Genomic DNA, 18209 nt, shown 5'->3' on the forward strand with positions numbered 1-18209 from the left:
CTATGTTCTTCCATTATATTTGATTGGGGGGGTATCAAATCAGAGTATTAGAGGAACTTTAATCTTTTATGGAATCTATTTTTTTCCCTACAGTGATAGGTTAAAGAACAGTTGTTGGAGATTGGAAAGGAGTTGGTAAATCTCATAATTTACTGTCAAATGTTTACGTAGATTCAATCAATTTATAATTGTATCTTTAGTTTTTAATAAATAGTGCAAATGTTTAATTTTGTCATTTTTAATTGTAGAATAGTTGGAGTCTTAACAACAGAATGTCATTTGTAAATTAGTTAGGTCCTTTGAAAATTAGTAACTATCTTTTATTATTGAGCTACATCAAGTTTAATGCTTGAAATGTTTAAATTAACACTTTTCTGACAATGTTTTACTGGAACACCATTCCAATCACATGCCTATTCTAGTTAGTTTGGTGTATGTATGTGAAGATGTATAGAGCATATGATTTGCTGCAGCTCATGCCAAAATTAATTTGGATGAAAACTTAGGTTCATCACTGACAAGTTGAGAAGTTTAGATAAGTAACTGCTGATAGAAGAGAGCAATGTTTGAGTGTTCAGTTATTGAACAATCTAATAAACAAAGCAGCTAGTGTTAAGTTTACACAAAATTAAATAAATTATAAAAAATTAAAGCAGTTAGTTTGACAACTGTGGAAAGGTATGATACTGAAAGTTACATCTTTTGTTTATGTAGAAACATAGTGCAGATTAAAAACATTTGGAAAGTTCTTGGCCTGACAAAGAAAACAAAAACTTTTTCTGAATTTTCAAAAAAATTTTTAACATAGGCACCGTCACAATTCGATACATTTAGACAAAAAACTTCTCAACTTTTTAATACCCTAGTCTAGTCTTTTTCCAGGTAGTCTATGAGCACTTCACAATGAGAATTAAAAAACCATCCCATAATTTTTCCAACATATGAAACTGTTTTCAGTTTCTTTGGTGCACTTTCACCTGCTCCCAAACACTGGCTTCTGGCATGTAATGGTGAAACCATATTTCATCAGTTCTTAAAGTTTCAAAGAAACTCAGTGAAATCATGTTTAAATAAGTCTAAAACGCTTGAGAAGTGTTCAGTCAAATGCATTTTTGTTTGACTTTACAAATGTATAGCACCTATTGAGCAGACAGCTTTTTCATACCCAAAACAGAATACACAGCCTACTGAGATGTCTGCAGTGACAACAAGCTAATGTACATTCAGATGGCGATCATTTAATACAGCATTGTGGATTTTTGTATGATTTTGACAGTAGTAGCAAGTAATTGGCATCCTTAGCATTAGTCATCTTGAATATATGACCATTTAAATTCATCAGCTCACTTTTTTACTGTTGAAAATGTAGGAAAGAATCCTTAAAATGGGATACTCTTTGTGCTAATTTTGGGGTTGATCTTTTAAAACAAGTATTTTAAAACAGCTCAAACATCAATCAAGCCCAAGAAACTGGGTTACTTAACATTTATAAATGGGAGATTACAGCTGTGGCCCAATCTTACATGCCATTCAATATTTAATGGATATCATGTTAGCAGGGGTACTGAAATGAAAAATATATTTAGGTTTAGGAAAATTGCGAGAGAAGAAAATAAAATGTCTGGTGAAAGTTAGGTGTACATTTTAGGACAGAGTTACGGTTACAAATTATTGTTTAGTTGTTTCCAAATTATACACCAAATTATTCACTTTATTTGGAAAGTAGGGCCAGTGTGTTGACGATTCCCATGAAAAATGGCATTTTTTATTATAATAATATGTTTAGTAAAAAGAATTATTAAATTTGTATCTCACTTATGCAATCAATTGGGTGATTTTGAGGATCAGAAAGAATTGTGGAAAATAGAAGAGTTAAAATGTAGAGCAAGTGAAATCATCTGCAATACATCGCTGGAAACGGCTAATAGAGCTCAATTTAATCTGTTTATTATAGATTGAAGGTGGACCAATAAATATCTATTTATTGACATCAATAAATAGAATTTTATTAGCATGATTTTCAAGACAACAGGATCTTTTACCATTCAACTCGTGTTCATTATGCAATATCAGGGAGAGGAAGGATATTCTGAATTTTTTGGATAGTTTTTCAGTCCTATGAGAATTTCATAAACAGTGCATTAGTAGATTGGGTTTTGAATATTGATGCAGTTGTTTAGAATTATAAACAAGAAAAATTGGGGCTATGTTTGGTCGGCATTAAAATACAGGGAATTCAACTGTTCAAAACTTATTTTTGAAAAATGTTAAATTATTAATATGCTAAAATAAATTATCTTTGGTTTTCTTTACTTCCTAAGATGGTATTAGTTGCTTTAATTTTAACTTTTCTTATGTCATCTGTGTATGTGCATCGGTGGGTGTGTGAGTGAGTGAGTGTTTTCGTGCTGTGCAAGGCAATGATTAGAAGAAAGTGAATATAAGTAGTATAATATGAAGTTAATATATAAGGTAGAAAATCATTAGAAAGAAATTTATTTATATTTAATTCTGCTAGATTGTAACTTTAGTTAATTTATAGTTAGTTTCAGGTACTAATTTCAGTTTGTATGCTATGGGCCAAACGAATAATCTAAAAGGAACTGATCAAGATATTTGTTATAGAAAAAATGTGTTTACTTGTTGTGATTTACAAGTTATTTGTATTATCTTAATTTATACTTATTTACAATAAATTCTTTAAAAATTAAATTATTCTTTATTATTACATAATTAAATAATTTTTAATTACCTCAAAACATTTAATAGTTGGATCCACATTATGAAATGTTATCTGAGTGGCATTTGTTAATTGTTTTCGAAACTTCTCTTCCAATGCAGAAACAATATTTTCCAATTCTTGTTTTTTACCATTAGTTAAAGAAGAACCAATACTCAGTTTTTGCACCCATAACTGTAATAAAATAAACAACTGACAATTTAATAAAAGATCATGAATAATTTCTAATTTAAGATAAGATAGAACAATAAATCTGTGGGGCCTTATTTTATAAGTTTTTAAAATAAATTATGCCGTTACACAGGTAGCACAGTGTCACTTAAAAATTATACTGTGTCAGTAAGTGTCAAGTTTAAACACAAGTATAAACCTACACATAAATGTGAATATTTATATATAAATAACTGCTTATGTTACTTGTTTTATTTATAAAAATAAAGAATTATTGTAACTGAATGATAAATTTAAATAAATAGTACTAGTCCAGTAAATGCCATTTTAATAAGAATATTTAATATAATATTTTAACTATATTTCTGAAAATTGTTGTTTTCACTTATTTTTAAAAAAAAAAGTTTTTTAAAACCATTTTAATCTGGTGAAAAAAAACTCGTTTTTTCTATATCACAATTTTTGAGACATTTAAAAGTATTTTTAAAGACTTTTTATCCAAAACCAATAATCATTCCTGTATTTAGTTTCTGAAAGATTTGTATTTCTTTTTTTTAATGCAATCAATTAAATCTTTTTCGATTATCTAGTTTTTCTACCTAATACATACAGGTTGAACCAAAAACTTTCCTTAAATATTCCATTAAAAATGTACTTATTATAATAATAGTATTTATTTAATCATTCAGTTTCAAGAAATATTTTCAGGCTTAGATTATGTCATAAACTAGGAATATAACAACGGATCCATGTAATTCTTTTTTTTTGGGAATTCTGATCAGTAAAATTTAAAAAAATAAAATAAAAAATTTTCTCTACTTAATAACCTCTCGCTCTTCAGATTACAAAAAATCCCTTTTGGCATGCCAGAAGGCGATTTCACCGGTGCTAACAGGGGATAAAAAAGATTTCCACGTTAAAGTTAAGAAAAACTTCAAATTTACTCAATATGACAATGGTTGCATGTGAAAAAAGTTTCACATGTTTAGCATACGACAAGTCTCATTTTCTTACAATTCCAGCAAAACATTTTGGTCATCCCTTGTCATAAGGGTTGGTCACATCAAAAAGTGTTTCAGACAAAACTTTTAGGTAATGTTTAGAGGACTAACAACCACTTTAAACTGATTCGATATTGTGCCTATTAAGGGAGGCATTACTTTTTTGAAACCCCATTTTTCCACCCCCTGGACCAATGGTTTGTGATATCAAAAAACTTTACTTATATAAGTTTTAGGTCCTTATCCAAAGAATAAAACGAACTTTGAACAAATTCGATATTTTACTTAATAAGAAAGTTATATCAATATTTTGTTGTTTTTTTTTAAATCCTCCATTTCCATCCACCCCCATGGTCAAACCCCCATTAACAAACTTGACTGATATTTTGGGTCATTATATTTTATGTATCAATTTGAAAGTGACTGGTGCAAAATTACGGCAGTTGTCTTTTCAACAAGAAAGTGAAATACATATATAAATGTATGTATAAACTTTTGAACTGATAGTAGTTTTGGAGTCTGGGGGATGTGAAACGCAAAGATATGTCAAAATTTTTCAGAAGTCAAATCATGGTACTCATTTAAAGAGGTAGCTTTCTTATGAAATGTATCTAGAAGAAGATATTTAAGATGGCACATTCTAATAAGTGGAAATTTTCACAGCAAATGTGGTAAATCCACATGGAGTCTGTGATGTGAATGTGATATTTAATGATTTTTTTAATAAACTTATTACAGCATTTAATGCTATCTTTCTTGTGAAAACTTCTAGTAAAAAAGCATTTGGCAAAACTAATAATTAGGTATCCACTTATACAAGGGTTTCTGCAAAATATTTAATGGATCTTCAGATAGAGAGGAGATTTATGAGACCCCCACTTTTTGATTTATATAAAAAAAACTTTTAATAAAGTTGTAAGGATAGCTAAAAGAATGGCGAATGATAAATTCATTAAGTCAGCTGAAAAAAAATCAAACAACATTCTAAGTTGTTAATAATGAACTTGGTCTTAATAAAAAGACGTAGTCAGATTACCCTGAGTTGAAAGTAATGATAAAATTGCCCCTCAGTTATGGCTGAGCATTTCATTTCAATGACTATTTAGTAAATGTTACTTCTAAATTAAGCAATGCAGAAGTTAAAATTCTAATCACTGTGAAAGCTCAAAAAAGGGGATTGGTGTATTTCAGATCATTATGTCATCATCAAAGCTAGATCGCTTAAAAATAAAACTTCATCAGGCCAGTATGGTATTCTTATTAGTATTGTTAAGACTTATGCTGGTCAGCTTGCACTTGTTTTGGCAAGAATAATTAATTTATCTCTTAGGATTTCCTGATTTGCTGAGGTGATTCCTATCTTAAAAAAGGAAATAATAATTTGGACAATTATAGACCTAAACACCTTATTGCCTGCATTTTCAAACCTATTTGAAAAAATTATATGTGATAAGATGGAATTACATTAGTAAAAAAATCAAATATTTTAGTAGTTCTCAATATGGTTTTAGGAAGAAACATGATACTAAGCTTGCTTTGTGTGATCTTGTAAATGGGGTGTCATCTGTTTTGGATGACTCTAAAAGAGAAGCCAGTAATTTCTGTGATATGTCCAAGCTTTTCACTGTATCTCTCACCTTTATTACATAAATTGTTTTTATGGGTTATTCTAGGGACATGCTGAATTGGACGGCTTCTTATTTAGCTACCCGTATGCAGAGGGCATGTGTGGTTAAAAACAGCTTGAGATACTACTCCAGCTGGAAGTGCGTTAGATATGGGGTGCCTAAGAGGTCTGTTGTTGGCTAGCTGCTCTTGCTTATCTACCTAAATGACTTACCATAAATCATCAGTGAGGTGCATCCTTACTGCTGATGACACAACAATAGTATTGTTTGGAAGTGGATAGTGTTTGTGTCCAGGAATAGAAATTTAAACTGTATTATAAGAAATCTATTTTTAATGAATGAAGGCCATGAGAGGTTTAATTATAAAAATAAAGTATAAATTTAGGAAAAGAAATACTGAAAAGTTTGTTTCAAAGCCAGTAGAAAATTAATTGAAGATGACATTCCAGGGTACCTTCCACAGGCAAAACACTAGAAGAAATGGAAATTTCTGGGAACCTGTCCATGAGGACAACATAAAATAATCCATGAAATGTGCGACATATCTGTAACTGGTTACAGGATCTGTCAAGAAATTTTAGCTGAAAATTTAAACAAATATCGTGTTGCTGCAAATTTGTCAACCGATTCAAAATCAGCGGTATGTTGTTGCATGTCATTCATTACCTTCAAGTCAAGGCTAACAATGATCCTACTTTCATCTCTAGGTATATAACCGGAGATGAAACCTGGGAATATGACTATGATCTGGAGAAAAAAACACTCATCAAAGTGAAAAGAACCCAAGTCAGGTCATAAGTGCAACAAAAATTTCATGCTTGTTATGTTCTGTATTGTTAATAGAAAATCTATTCCTTCAGGTATTAAGGTAAATTCTGTCTTTTATTGTGATGTTTTAAAGGGCTTGAGCAAAGATATACAGCAAAATGACCAGAATTGTGAGGAAAAAATTCACTAACCCGTTTCAGAGGGGAAAAGATGGTGGAATCAATACACACACTGCTAAGGAGACTATTTGGTAGGAGTTTTCTGTTAGATTACTAGGTACACTGGTTCCTAATCATAGTATAAGAGTGCTAATCGAGAAGGGATTGATAAAGGAATGTGAATGAAATAGTAGACTATTAGTTCTTGAAGATAAACTGCAAGACATATCAGCTGCTGTACAACCAAGACCCAAAGTCCATGCGAAAGTCAGCTTGACAGAAAAACACCGCTGTTGCAACAGCATACACAGCAGTTTGTAAGAAGCTCAGTCTCATATGATTGAAAGCAGGTTGGCCACAGAATGTGCAAAGTGTTAATAGTTTCAACAGTTTTTAGTTTAGGACAATTCTGATTGAAGGTTTTTGAGAACAAGAAAAAACCCATGCAGATATGTCTAGATGTTCATAAGGATTATTTCCAACTATTGTAAAGTAAGTAAGTGCACATATTGTTGTACTAGTGCATAACAGGTGTTCAGTTACTTTTTGAACACACAGTATTTATTTTTATAATTACAATCTCAAACATACTTTTTGCATTTATTTATTTATTTTGCACTTATTTATTTAATGATGAAAATGAGAAGAATAAAATCAAAATACAATGAAGAATTGCTAGGAATCACCTCAAGATGGACTACTGTAAAACCCAGGCATGCAAACCACTAAAACTGGCCAGCCAATTGGATACACCACAGTATGAGCAACTAGCTGATCACTTCATGCAGTTTTTTACATTACTTATTAATTTTAGATATCTTAGAGCTAGACCTCTGAGATGGCAGTCTTTCCAGTTGATGCAGAAAAATTCAGTCAAGCTAGCATCAGCCAATCATGAGGAGAGTTAATCAATGTTTTTTCAATGATTTAAAATAAGATTTAATGTGAAAATTACTATGTGTTGCCTGAAATCAAGAAGACAGCCATATACCAGTTCTGGAAGATGTCAGAAGTTCCTTGAAATAAAAACAGATGCAGCATCTACATCTGATAAGATTTACAGGAAAAAACAAAGGTATTTCACAGAGGGAATAACACAAAATTACTGTTTCATGAGTTCTTTGAGGAGAAAGTCATTTTCTGTCGTCTATGGCCACCTAGATCACTGATTTATCTCCCACGAATCTTTTTCTTTGGGGTTATTTAAAATAAAAAGTGTTCAGAAATAATCCTTGTACAATTGATTGACTCAAACAGAACACTGAAGTCAAAATAACTATCAACATTGCAACTATTAAAAAAGTGGCTTTTAAACATGAAAAAACATGTTCATGACTACACAGCTGGAAATGGAGGGCATTTTGGACATTTATTTTATCACAATTACTGTAAGTTATGAATTATTTAAAATTTATCTCTTTCTTGAAATTTAATAATTCTTTATTGTATGTTGATTTCCATGTATATTTTTCCAAATGGGTTGCACAACTACTCATTCACTTTGTGTAATGCTTTACAGTTTACCACTAGTATAAATATAGATTTTGGCTATTTGCTATAAATGACTAAATTCATGTTATGTTCTTTATTTCATTTAAAAGAATGACGTCGACTGAACCAGTTTTCAGAGCTTTTTCTGATTTTTTGTAATTTATACCTAATAAATAAAACTGTCTGCACGAAATGCAGTGATCACTCTACAATCATTAAACATTTCATTAGTTTGAATTTTATTCTAAGCAATAAAAATTTCTATACCATTTGGTATTTTCTAAACTTCTTTAATTTTATTAAAAAAAAAAAAGATTATCTTGCTATTTTATAACTAATTAACCAAGAAAAATAAAATACTGATTATTTGCTAGAATATACGTCGATCCCCAATTTTTTAATTTAATTATCAGAAAAAAAATTTGTAGAAAATCTTTTTCCACTAAATAATATTATGTCAACAAGAAATTAATTTTGAAATTTATTATACATAATTAAATGATGCTATATACAATATTTATTATCTTATGCACTACTTTATAATATTATACATACTTAAATTTTATGTCTAAATAGCATAATAATATAAACTTTAACAACCATCACATAAATAACAACTGAGTTTATTTTGCACGATCTAATCATGAATATAGAAACAAAAATAAACAACTCAACAACTTAAAAGCCTGATTAAGTCCAACTCCCACATATAGTCAAACCCCCCCCCCCCGCAATTTATGTAAGAAAATAGAGGAAAAAACTTTACCTATATTTAGGCAAATACAGTATTAATAATTTAAAAATAAATTTCACAAAATAAATCTAACAAGAAACTTATAAAATTACAACTTGAGTTACAAATAGACAATTTGAGAATGATTAAATAATTTTATTACAACTTTATTACCTCCATATCCTTTGATTTATTAAGAACATTTATCTTCTGTTCATAACAATCAGCCATTTTTTTATTATGTTCAATGAGCTTAACGACTTTTGATGTAAGCTTAACAATTCTTGATTTATATGCAGCATTCTGAAACAAATTTACATAAATAAATTAAATCAGAAGAAATATTTGATAAAATTTAGTTATTTTAAAAATTAATTGCTATAAAATTACATTATTCTCTTCTCTTACTTTTGAAGGTTTTTTTAATGGGCAATTCTCCACTCACTCTATACAATTCCATTACTTTTGGCAATTTATTAAGAATATGTAATGAAAGTACAGTGGTTTTTGTTCTTCCATACCGAGATATCAGTGAAACATAGAAAAATAATAAACTTTAACAAAAATTATAATACCAGTAAAAAAATAATTTAAATATCTAACTTTTTTACTCAAACCTTTGGTAAGTAAATAGGAAACAATTACAAAAACTTACTCTTTGTACTGACCATAGTACGTATTATTAAGATCACTTTACAATATATCTTGTTTAAAACAAAATAAATTGTGAATCTTTTAAATAGATCATAACTGTTTGCTCATTTTGGCAAATAAAGCTAATGAATCTCTTACCTAGCAATTGAAGGATAATAATCCAAAGTTGCCCATAAACAATATAAAAATAATTTTTAAACTGAATATCAAGAAAGTAATTTTATTTAATAGAACAAGTACCAGTCTACAAAAAATTGTGATAGATTTAAATATTCATTATAGATTTTTTTTGTTTTACTGGTTTTGTATTATTCTCTACTACTTTCAACTCGACAAAATTCCATATCCTTCGTCCTCAATTACTTATTTTAAAAACTCAAATCTTTGTTTTCTTCTACAGTTTCTACCCTCTTTACCAAACTAAACAAGATGTCTTAACATATGGCTCACCTAGTTTGTTTCTATACAAAATTTTATAATAAATTTCTCACCTTACCTCTATGTCTAAAGTCCTTTTTATTAATACTTTACTAACCTTCAACATCCTTCAACACCAAATTTCAAAAGCTTCTATTCTTTCCTTTTTGTTTTTCCTATCATTGGTATTTTACTCTGACATAGAACACTACTCCAGGCAAATATTTCTAAAAATACTGTTCTAATTCTTAGAGAATAACTTCTAATATAATATGTTCCTTTATCTTAATATTTCTCACAAATTTTGCTATCTTTGACTACAAATAACTTTTTTCTATACTGCAAATCATACTGTTTTTAGTAGGTAATTATAAGACTGGCAATAACATAACAGACAAGATAAATATCCATTGACTCTGAAGCTGACAAATTGACTGTTACGAGACTCATTTAAAATAATTTATAAACTGTTTCTGCGAACTTTTCTATTTTGTATTTTTTGAAGTCACTAAAGGTTGATAAATAATGAATTGATTGATAAGGAAGGTGTATTTTGATATCATATATAGGAGTATACAAAAATATTACAACTGTTATTACAATAATGAAAAAACTTACTTTAGCTTTTAATTCTTTTGAATTTTCTATTTCTTGTTTTATATTTTCTACTTCTGTTTTCATGCGGCTACACTGTTCTTGCACTTGTTTTTCTAGGCGATCAACCTGAAATAAAAAGGTAAAAAAACTATAAAAATTTGCATATCAAATTTACTGAGAGATTTTTATTATTATTTTCACCATAAGCACAAATGCAAATGACGTGAAGTTTTAATAAGTTGTAGTTTATATAGATTTATACATTTTAAGTTTCAAGAAGCACCGCTATACAGTGATAATCTGCCTAAAGGAAGACATGATGAAAATGTTTTTACAGGTGAAAATTCTTGAAGTGAAGTACATATATTGTACTGTAAGATCTGATAATCAGTTTAAAAATGTATGTAATCAGAACATACCAGTAACAATGATTAATTTGACACCTACATACATTTACAAATAATGAATGACTACATAAAAGACCTATGAAATAAATACTCTAATTACCCACAATGTTCAAAATTGACAAAAAGATACATTTTCAAAACTTTAAATTTTAAATCTGCAAAGGTTTTTTTATAGTTGAATATAGATTTAGATTAAAAGTAACATTATGAAACACCACTTTTTGAAAGTCACTTGAGTTCATTTTTAATATAATTTATTTTGTGAAGTATGTTCTTTTATAGATTTATGATTACGATTGATTAACCATAATATTTTCACTAAATTAATCATTTCAATTTTGTAGTTTCTATTCTATCAAGTGCTCTTTGGACTGTAGGAATTTTATTATTACTATTTCTCCTCTGTACCACAAGAAATCTGTATTAAACCTGAGTCTCTAAGCCAATCTTTAAACAGTTAAAATAATTAATAACTGGTAAAAGATTAGACATTGAATAATTCTTCTTCTGTGTTCGTATGTTCCTCTCATGCAGGCAAAATTTCTAATTCATTCATCCTCAGTTTTGAATCATATCTGTTCTATGTTACCGTTACCGCCATGCAATTTTACAGAAATTAAATTTTTTAAGAGAAAAAATTTTTTTAGAAGCCTTTCATCAACAGAAACCAATTTAACTGCAATATATATAAAACCAAAATATAACGAAAGAGTGGTATGTTTACTAAATTTGCTGTATTATACTCAGCATTTACACATGTAAATCAAAATGTCTACAGCTCTTATAAATGATTATTAAACTAGTATTTAGCAAAAAAATGTATAAATGATGTTCCATGACAAACTTACTCTTCAAATTTGGTGAACAAAAGTTGGTTCATGGATTGTAAGAAATATGACAACAAATTAACATAAAATAATAAAGATTACCTAACTTATTAATAAGAATACAGTATGTAACAAAACTGAATGAAATGGTTTATTTTCTAAAATTACACACACACACACACACAAAAAAAAAGGAAAATCATTTTAAAACATACCTCTTTATTTTTCTTAGATAAATCTTTCTTTAAATCACTGATATTGCTTTTATAACTTAAAATAATTTCCGAATGAGATTTCTTCAATTCTAATATCTGTTCATTCAATTCCTATAAAAAATTTTTAAAGAAGTTAGTAACAAAATAAATGTGTTTACATCTTGGAGTACAAGTTTAAAATTTTATTCTGTGAAATAATTGATAAAGTCAACTTTTTAAATAATTTCTTTTATTACATAAGCTTAATTGCTAATTAATCATATATGAATTGCTAATTAGAGTAACTAAACAGGAAACAATTTTGAGGAAATAAGACATTTTCAATTGACCTAATCTTAGATTTCACCTATTTTAAACTCATTGCTTGTAACCTGTTTCATTGAGATTAAATATTGCTTCAGTACAAGTTTCTTTACGCATACCAGTTTAAACCAACAGACAGTGGATCAAACTTGAAACAGTGTTTCAAGTGTGTCTTAGTAGATCTTCCAGCTGTCTTTCAGCTGAGCATGCAATTTGTCAAATGAGAATATACAGACTTACAAAACTAATTGAAGAATTTCAGCTCATGCTGTCAATTCATCTGGGTATTTAAAATGCATCCAATTCCTTATGTATTATCATTATTCCTCATTCTAAGGGTCTTCAAATCATCACATCAGGATTGTTGGTAACTTACTTGATTGTTTAATGTAATATAAAATTAAAAAATGTAAATAAGTTATTCCAAAATATTGCACCTCCTCTTTGGGAAAAATATAACTTTACTCTTTATATGTTTATAAAGAACAATCTCACAAATAATCTAAAAGTTTGGAGTTTATCATTTAAAATGAAAAAAGGGTCGCATCAGTGGAGCCTTTCTGGAGGAGAGTGTCATCGTGGATTATCAATCATGGACTATGTTAGATATAAAGTTATTAGAAGTAGAATCAAGATGGAAAGATAGTATTGGACTGAATTCAAGTAACTTCTGTTAGTATGGTACAGCTAGCTCCCTGTAAAGAATATCTTATGATAAAAACTTCAGCATATCAAACTCCATGTATATAATGTCAAATATTTCTTTTATTTGCGATATTCTTTCATAAATTTGGTGTTTTGGAATAATCTTTTATCACAAATAAATAAAAAAAAACTTTCACTATTCCTGGGCCTGAATTTATAAATAAGATTCTACATCATAAAAATGTAAAAACCACAGACTAGATGTTACAGAAACTTAGACGACTACAGGAATCACCTTAAGGCAACAAGTATATTCAGTTCACATTACCTTACTCAGATATCAAACTAAAATCAGATTTATCAATAAAGCATCATTACCTGTTTTTCTCTACGAACTAATTGTAATGCTTCGGCGTTAGCAGATTCACTTTCTTTTATATCGCTATTCATTGTTATTAAGAGATTTTCAAGGTGATTATTCTTTGAAACAGCATTATTTACATTCGCTGATAGTGCTGATAAAGTATCTGTTATATTGTCAACAAATTCTTTATGCTCCCCCTCAAGAGCGTTTTTCACTTTTACAATCAAAGTCAATCTGAAAAAATTATGTTACGTATCAATGCATTATAATTAAACTTTAAACTAAAATCTATAAAATATGTTTCAATGGCCTTATAAGGAAAGAATAAAAAACCATCTTTGTGCCACTTGTACAATTACTCTTGAACTGATCTTTTTAATGTGCTTATTCCACTAAAAGCTGGATGTTATCACAGCAATTTTCATCTTTTTGAAATATAAATAATTCATACAAGCTACAGTCAAAATGTTCCTGAATTCTGTAACAACAGGAAATTATTACACTAAGCTCAAACATCAACTATTTGATCATGAATAAACGAATGGCTACCCATGTACAGGATGATACTCATGTATATGGTGGTGAAGATATAGGTAGTAATCACTATAAGATTAAGTCCAGGATTTAGTTATGAACTAAGTGGTTCCTGTTAAAGCCCAACATGGCAAGGAATGGGGGGGGGGGGACTGGACCATCCGTGTCTTCCCCTACAGGGTTGGGATGTGGACTGAAGGGCCCGATGGACAGTTGTAGGTAAGGGAAGAGAAGTTTATAAAGCCTACTTGCTTCAATTAGAAAAATTCGACACATGTTCCAGGTAAAGGTAACAGAATAAGTATAACTCTCAGGAATGGAATAACATATGAATCTTCTGGTGAAAGTAGTAGCTTAAGTGCTATGTAAGAAAGTAGTCAACAAACACAAAAAAGGTCAGAATATTGAATGAGGAGACAAAACAAGCAACAGAAAATAAAAAATTAGCCTATCGTCAGTATCTCCAAACACAAACAACACAAAACAAACACAAACAAACTGAAAAAAGCTATCTTATCTGTGAAGAATCGAAAAGTGAAGGTTTGAATGGCTTAAACTCAGAATTGAACAAATACTCTAGCATATTCTTTAAGTTCCAATTGCTACATTTTCTAATGTGTTGTAAGAAAATGTAAACAGAGTAAACTCTGGAATTAATTTGGGAGATGGAGTTTATTTGAATACCCGATGACCAAGTAATAATTCAACAAAGTGAGAATGAACTTCAGAAGTCGGTATTCCAATTGCATCACGTTAGTATGGCTTACAATATGATCATTTTTCATAACAAAAATAAAAACTATGGCTTTCTAGGAAAAACCCTGTCTGCACAAAAATCACAATAAATGATAAAAACATAGAGCAAGTTTCGCATTTCCAATACCATGGTTGTGACATTATGATATTGACCAGAAACTGACAAAGTTTCAGACATTGTGTGGATGTATTCGACGGCGCTATCCAAGAAAATCAGAAAGGAGACAAGATTAAAGTTTTACAAGGTGATGGCTGTACCAACGCAATTATTTGGTTCAGAGAAGTGGGTGATGAACCAAAAACACTTAAGTAAGATACAGGTGTCGGAAACGAAGTTCTTGAGATCAGTAAAGGGGTGCACGAGATCGGAGGCTCTACAATGAAGAGGTCCGCAGCGAATTAAACATAGCAGACAGATGGATAACACATTTATATAGAATGTCCAATGAACCCAAGGAGGGTTGGAGAGGTGTGGGCAGGCCAAGGAAATGATGATAAACAATCCCAAGGATACATTTATTTTCATAAATCAAACAATAATGAATCTATATAATTAAGTATATATGAAAACCAGTAATGTAGTTTTTCATAAATATGAATTTCATAAGTATGGTGATGGAAAGATAATGTAGTTCCATTTTTATGAGAAGTGCTGCTTTACCTATTCCCAATTGGCTCATAGACATCATCACTAGTTAAATTTGGATGTATAAATGTAGAATTTCTTTGAGATCAGAACAGGTGATTCACCTATACCCTGATGAGGAGAAGTAGAAGTCAAACATTATGTTTGTTTTTTATCTTTTCTCCTTTAATAATATTTTCCCGCAGTGAATATGTTTCCTCCTTAGTTAATGCAAGTGCATTCCAAATTTTCTATTTTCTTCTTTCTGTTTATTTCAGAAGCTTTGCTTCATCAATTTTACTTTTTTCTCTGAAGTCAATGCCTCAATAATACAAAAGGGTAAAAAACAGAATACACAATACTATCTCAAAGAACAGTATAATTATGATTATAACTGTTCAATTTTTCTCAATAACATACCTTTGTCGTTTTTTATTTCCTGGAACAAACTGATCTCTCGTTGAATTCTTAAGGTTTATGTACTCTCTCAAATGGTACTTTCAATATTCAAATTTATTCCATATTTTACAGTGTAATTACCATGAATTTAATATTTTTAACATACACTTGCTTTAAGATAATATTTGCCACAGTGAACACTTAAATATTCTACTAGAAATTACAAACAGATCCCGCTAATATGACTGTCATATACATTATACCTTATTGTTTTTCCTTGAACATATCACCTACCTTTCTCTTCTGATAGGCTCTTGACAAATAGTCTTAAATAAAATGCATGTTTTTCAAATTCCTTCTTGAAAATTCCTTTTCTTTTGAGTCACTCTTGTTGCATCTGACAGCTTTTTGATTCAAATGCTGGTTAATAATTCTTATGTCTTTACTATTCAGATGGCTTTTTTTAAGAATCTGTTCCAATTTTTATGACATATTGTGTAAATGTCTTAAAAATTAACACAACAGGCACAGTATACATGCTAATTTATATAATGTTTAAGATAGAACATTCATGTATCAAGCATAGCACTTGATAGGCTAATAATTTTCTGTTCATTCCTCTTTTCTTTTCTCTCTGTGTGCCTTTCACTTTTTTTATATCATCAAACAAGTATGATCATATCAAAACAAGTATTTCTTCACTGATCAGTTTTTCTTATATCAAAATCCCAAAAGTAAAGAAAACAACCAACAATAACTGCAGCCGTTACCAAAACGAGAAATATCGATCATAATAGATGGCCACAAAATTGACTGACGACATTAGGACATGAGCTTTTAAACTGATAAGTAATTTTTTTTTTGTCAATAATTGAGAGGTTTAAAATTTTACTTTTATTTCCCTATATAAATGTAATTAAAAATCTATAACAAAAACTAAATAGAATAGAATGCAATAAATCTTACTTATCCTTCCACTCAAGCACTTCTTTTTTTAATGCTTCTTGCAAAATGTTCATTTGTTCTTTTTGCCTTTTTTCTTGTTGTAATTGTTCGTTTAGAACACTATTTTCTTTCTATAAAAAGAAAAATATACATATAAACAATCGTTTTTGTACATAAATCAGCATATTTATTTTTACATACAAAAAAGTCTTCAGCAAATATGATTTGCAATTAAAATCTGTCATTACAAGATTTTATATCAATATAAATTTTTTTCTGTTTAACACAGAATAAGATTGTTTATTAATTCTGAGGCTAGGTAATTAAATTTTGTGTAATGAATATTAATATATATATATATATATAAAAAAGAAATAGTCACACCCAGATTACATTTTAAAAGAAAAAAATTGTTAAGATGTTAGGAACAATAATTAGTAACTATGTTAAAGAAATTATAATAAAAAAATAACAAATAAATATGTGACTATGGTTTCTACTTAACAGAAAAGCAATGGATGACCAGACCAAAATAACAGAAGTATTGAAAGAAAAAACAACACAAACAGACCAGCAATTAGTGGTATAATCAAAAGGCAATAGATGTAGTAGTAAAATTAAATGGCTTACAAAATCATAAGTGTTAGCAAAAGAAAAAAAAATTAAAATTCTTTATTGGCTTTCTTTCTTGAAATACAATCATGATAGTCTAATATAATGTAATATATATTATGTTATATATACAGAATGATGGTACAGGGAAGCAATACATTTTAAAGTAGTAATGGCAGCCCTAAGGAGCTGGTAGAAAGGTAGGAGTGGCATCCTTCTGTGCCGTTTAGTAATCATGGACCAGTGGGTTGTTACACATTATGCATTTGTCATGAAGGAATTTTACAAGAATGGTGACAGTGTGACTGCTGCTCAACAGGAATTCCATTGTAATTACAATTTAGGACGTCATAGTCACGTTCCATCTTGCTACCCAAAGTTCTTGGCGTGGGTTCAGAATTATGAGGAGACATGTTCAGCTCTAAAAGAGAAACCACCAGGAGGTCAATAAACCCAACAAACCCCAGAAAACATTGAAGAAGTTTGAACCTCAATTGGAAGGAGCCCAAGACGATCGGCAAGTAAACACGCAGCAGCATTGAACCGAAACCTCACAACCATCTGCCCAATACTCCACAGTGATTTGAAGTTTTAACCTTACAAAATTCAAGTTCTACAGAATTGAAACCATCAGACTATATGGTCCCATGAATTCCCATGGAAATGTTTCAAAGTGCCATGCAAAGTCTCAGCATTCATTTCCAGAAATGTATACATTCAAATGGCCATCATCGTATGGACAATGTTTTTAGAAATTTCAATTTTATGTGTTGGGACACTTAATGGCATGTAATTTACCTTTATTGTCAATAATAAAACTTGTAATTTCATTTTTTTTACTTTGTGAGAGTTACTTCAAAATTTCCCGTTTGTTTGTGCCACACTATATTGTGCCACATAATTAGTATAAAAAATAACAAGTACTGATTTTTAACTATACTGTAAAAAAAACAACTTGAAAAAAAAACAATATAACATGAGAAGCTGTTTTAAACAAATGGCAGTAAAATTGCATCACCTAAGATGTCTACTGTATTTTTTGTTAATTCAATTACGTGTAGCTTACCCTGAACAAAAGTCATTTCCAAAGCTACATTCTTGGCAGTCTATATTAATTTAAAAAATAAAAAATAAATGAATCAATTAAAATTAAAATAATAACAAGAATAAGTAACAATAACATTGATAAAATAAAATATACATTATAAGATATATGGAA

At 29.5% G+C, this 18209-nt stretch overlaps 1 protein-coding gene across 1 annotated transcript in view; it reads right to left on the minus strand.

The window, feature by feature from the left end:
• LOC142330316 (uncharacterized) overlaps positions 1-18209 on the minus strand; it is a 61721-nt gene that overhangs the window by 12424 nt on the left and 31088 nt on the right. The window contains exons 7-12 of the mRNA XM_075375537.1: positions 16400-16509; positions 13134-13353; positions 11808-11918; positions 10380-10484; positions 8865-8993; positions 2753-2914 (exon numbers count right to left, since the gene is read on the minus strand). Coding sequence (XP_075231652.1) covers positions 2753-2914; positions 8865-8993; positions 10380-10484; positions 11808-11918; positions 13134-13353; positions 16400-16509 — 837 coding nt within the window. The remainder of the gene's footprint in view (positions 1-2752; positions 2915-8864; positions 8994-10379; positions 10485-11807; positions 11919-13133; positions 13354-16399; positions 16510-18209) is intronic.

Source organism: Lycorma delicatula, chromosome 9 (assembly GCF_047948215.1).
Source record: "Lycorma delicatula isolate Av1 chromosome 9, ASM4794821v1, whole genome shotgun sequence".
NCBI lineage: Eukaryota > Metazoa > Arthropoda > Insecta > Hemiptera > Fulgoridae > Lycorma > Lycorma delicatula.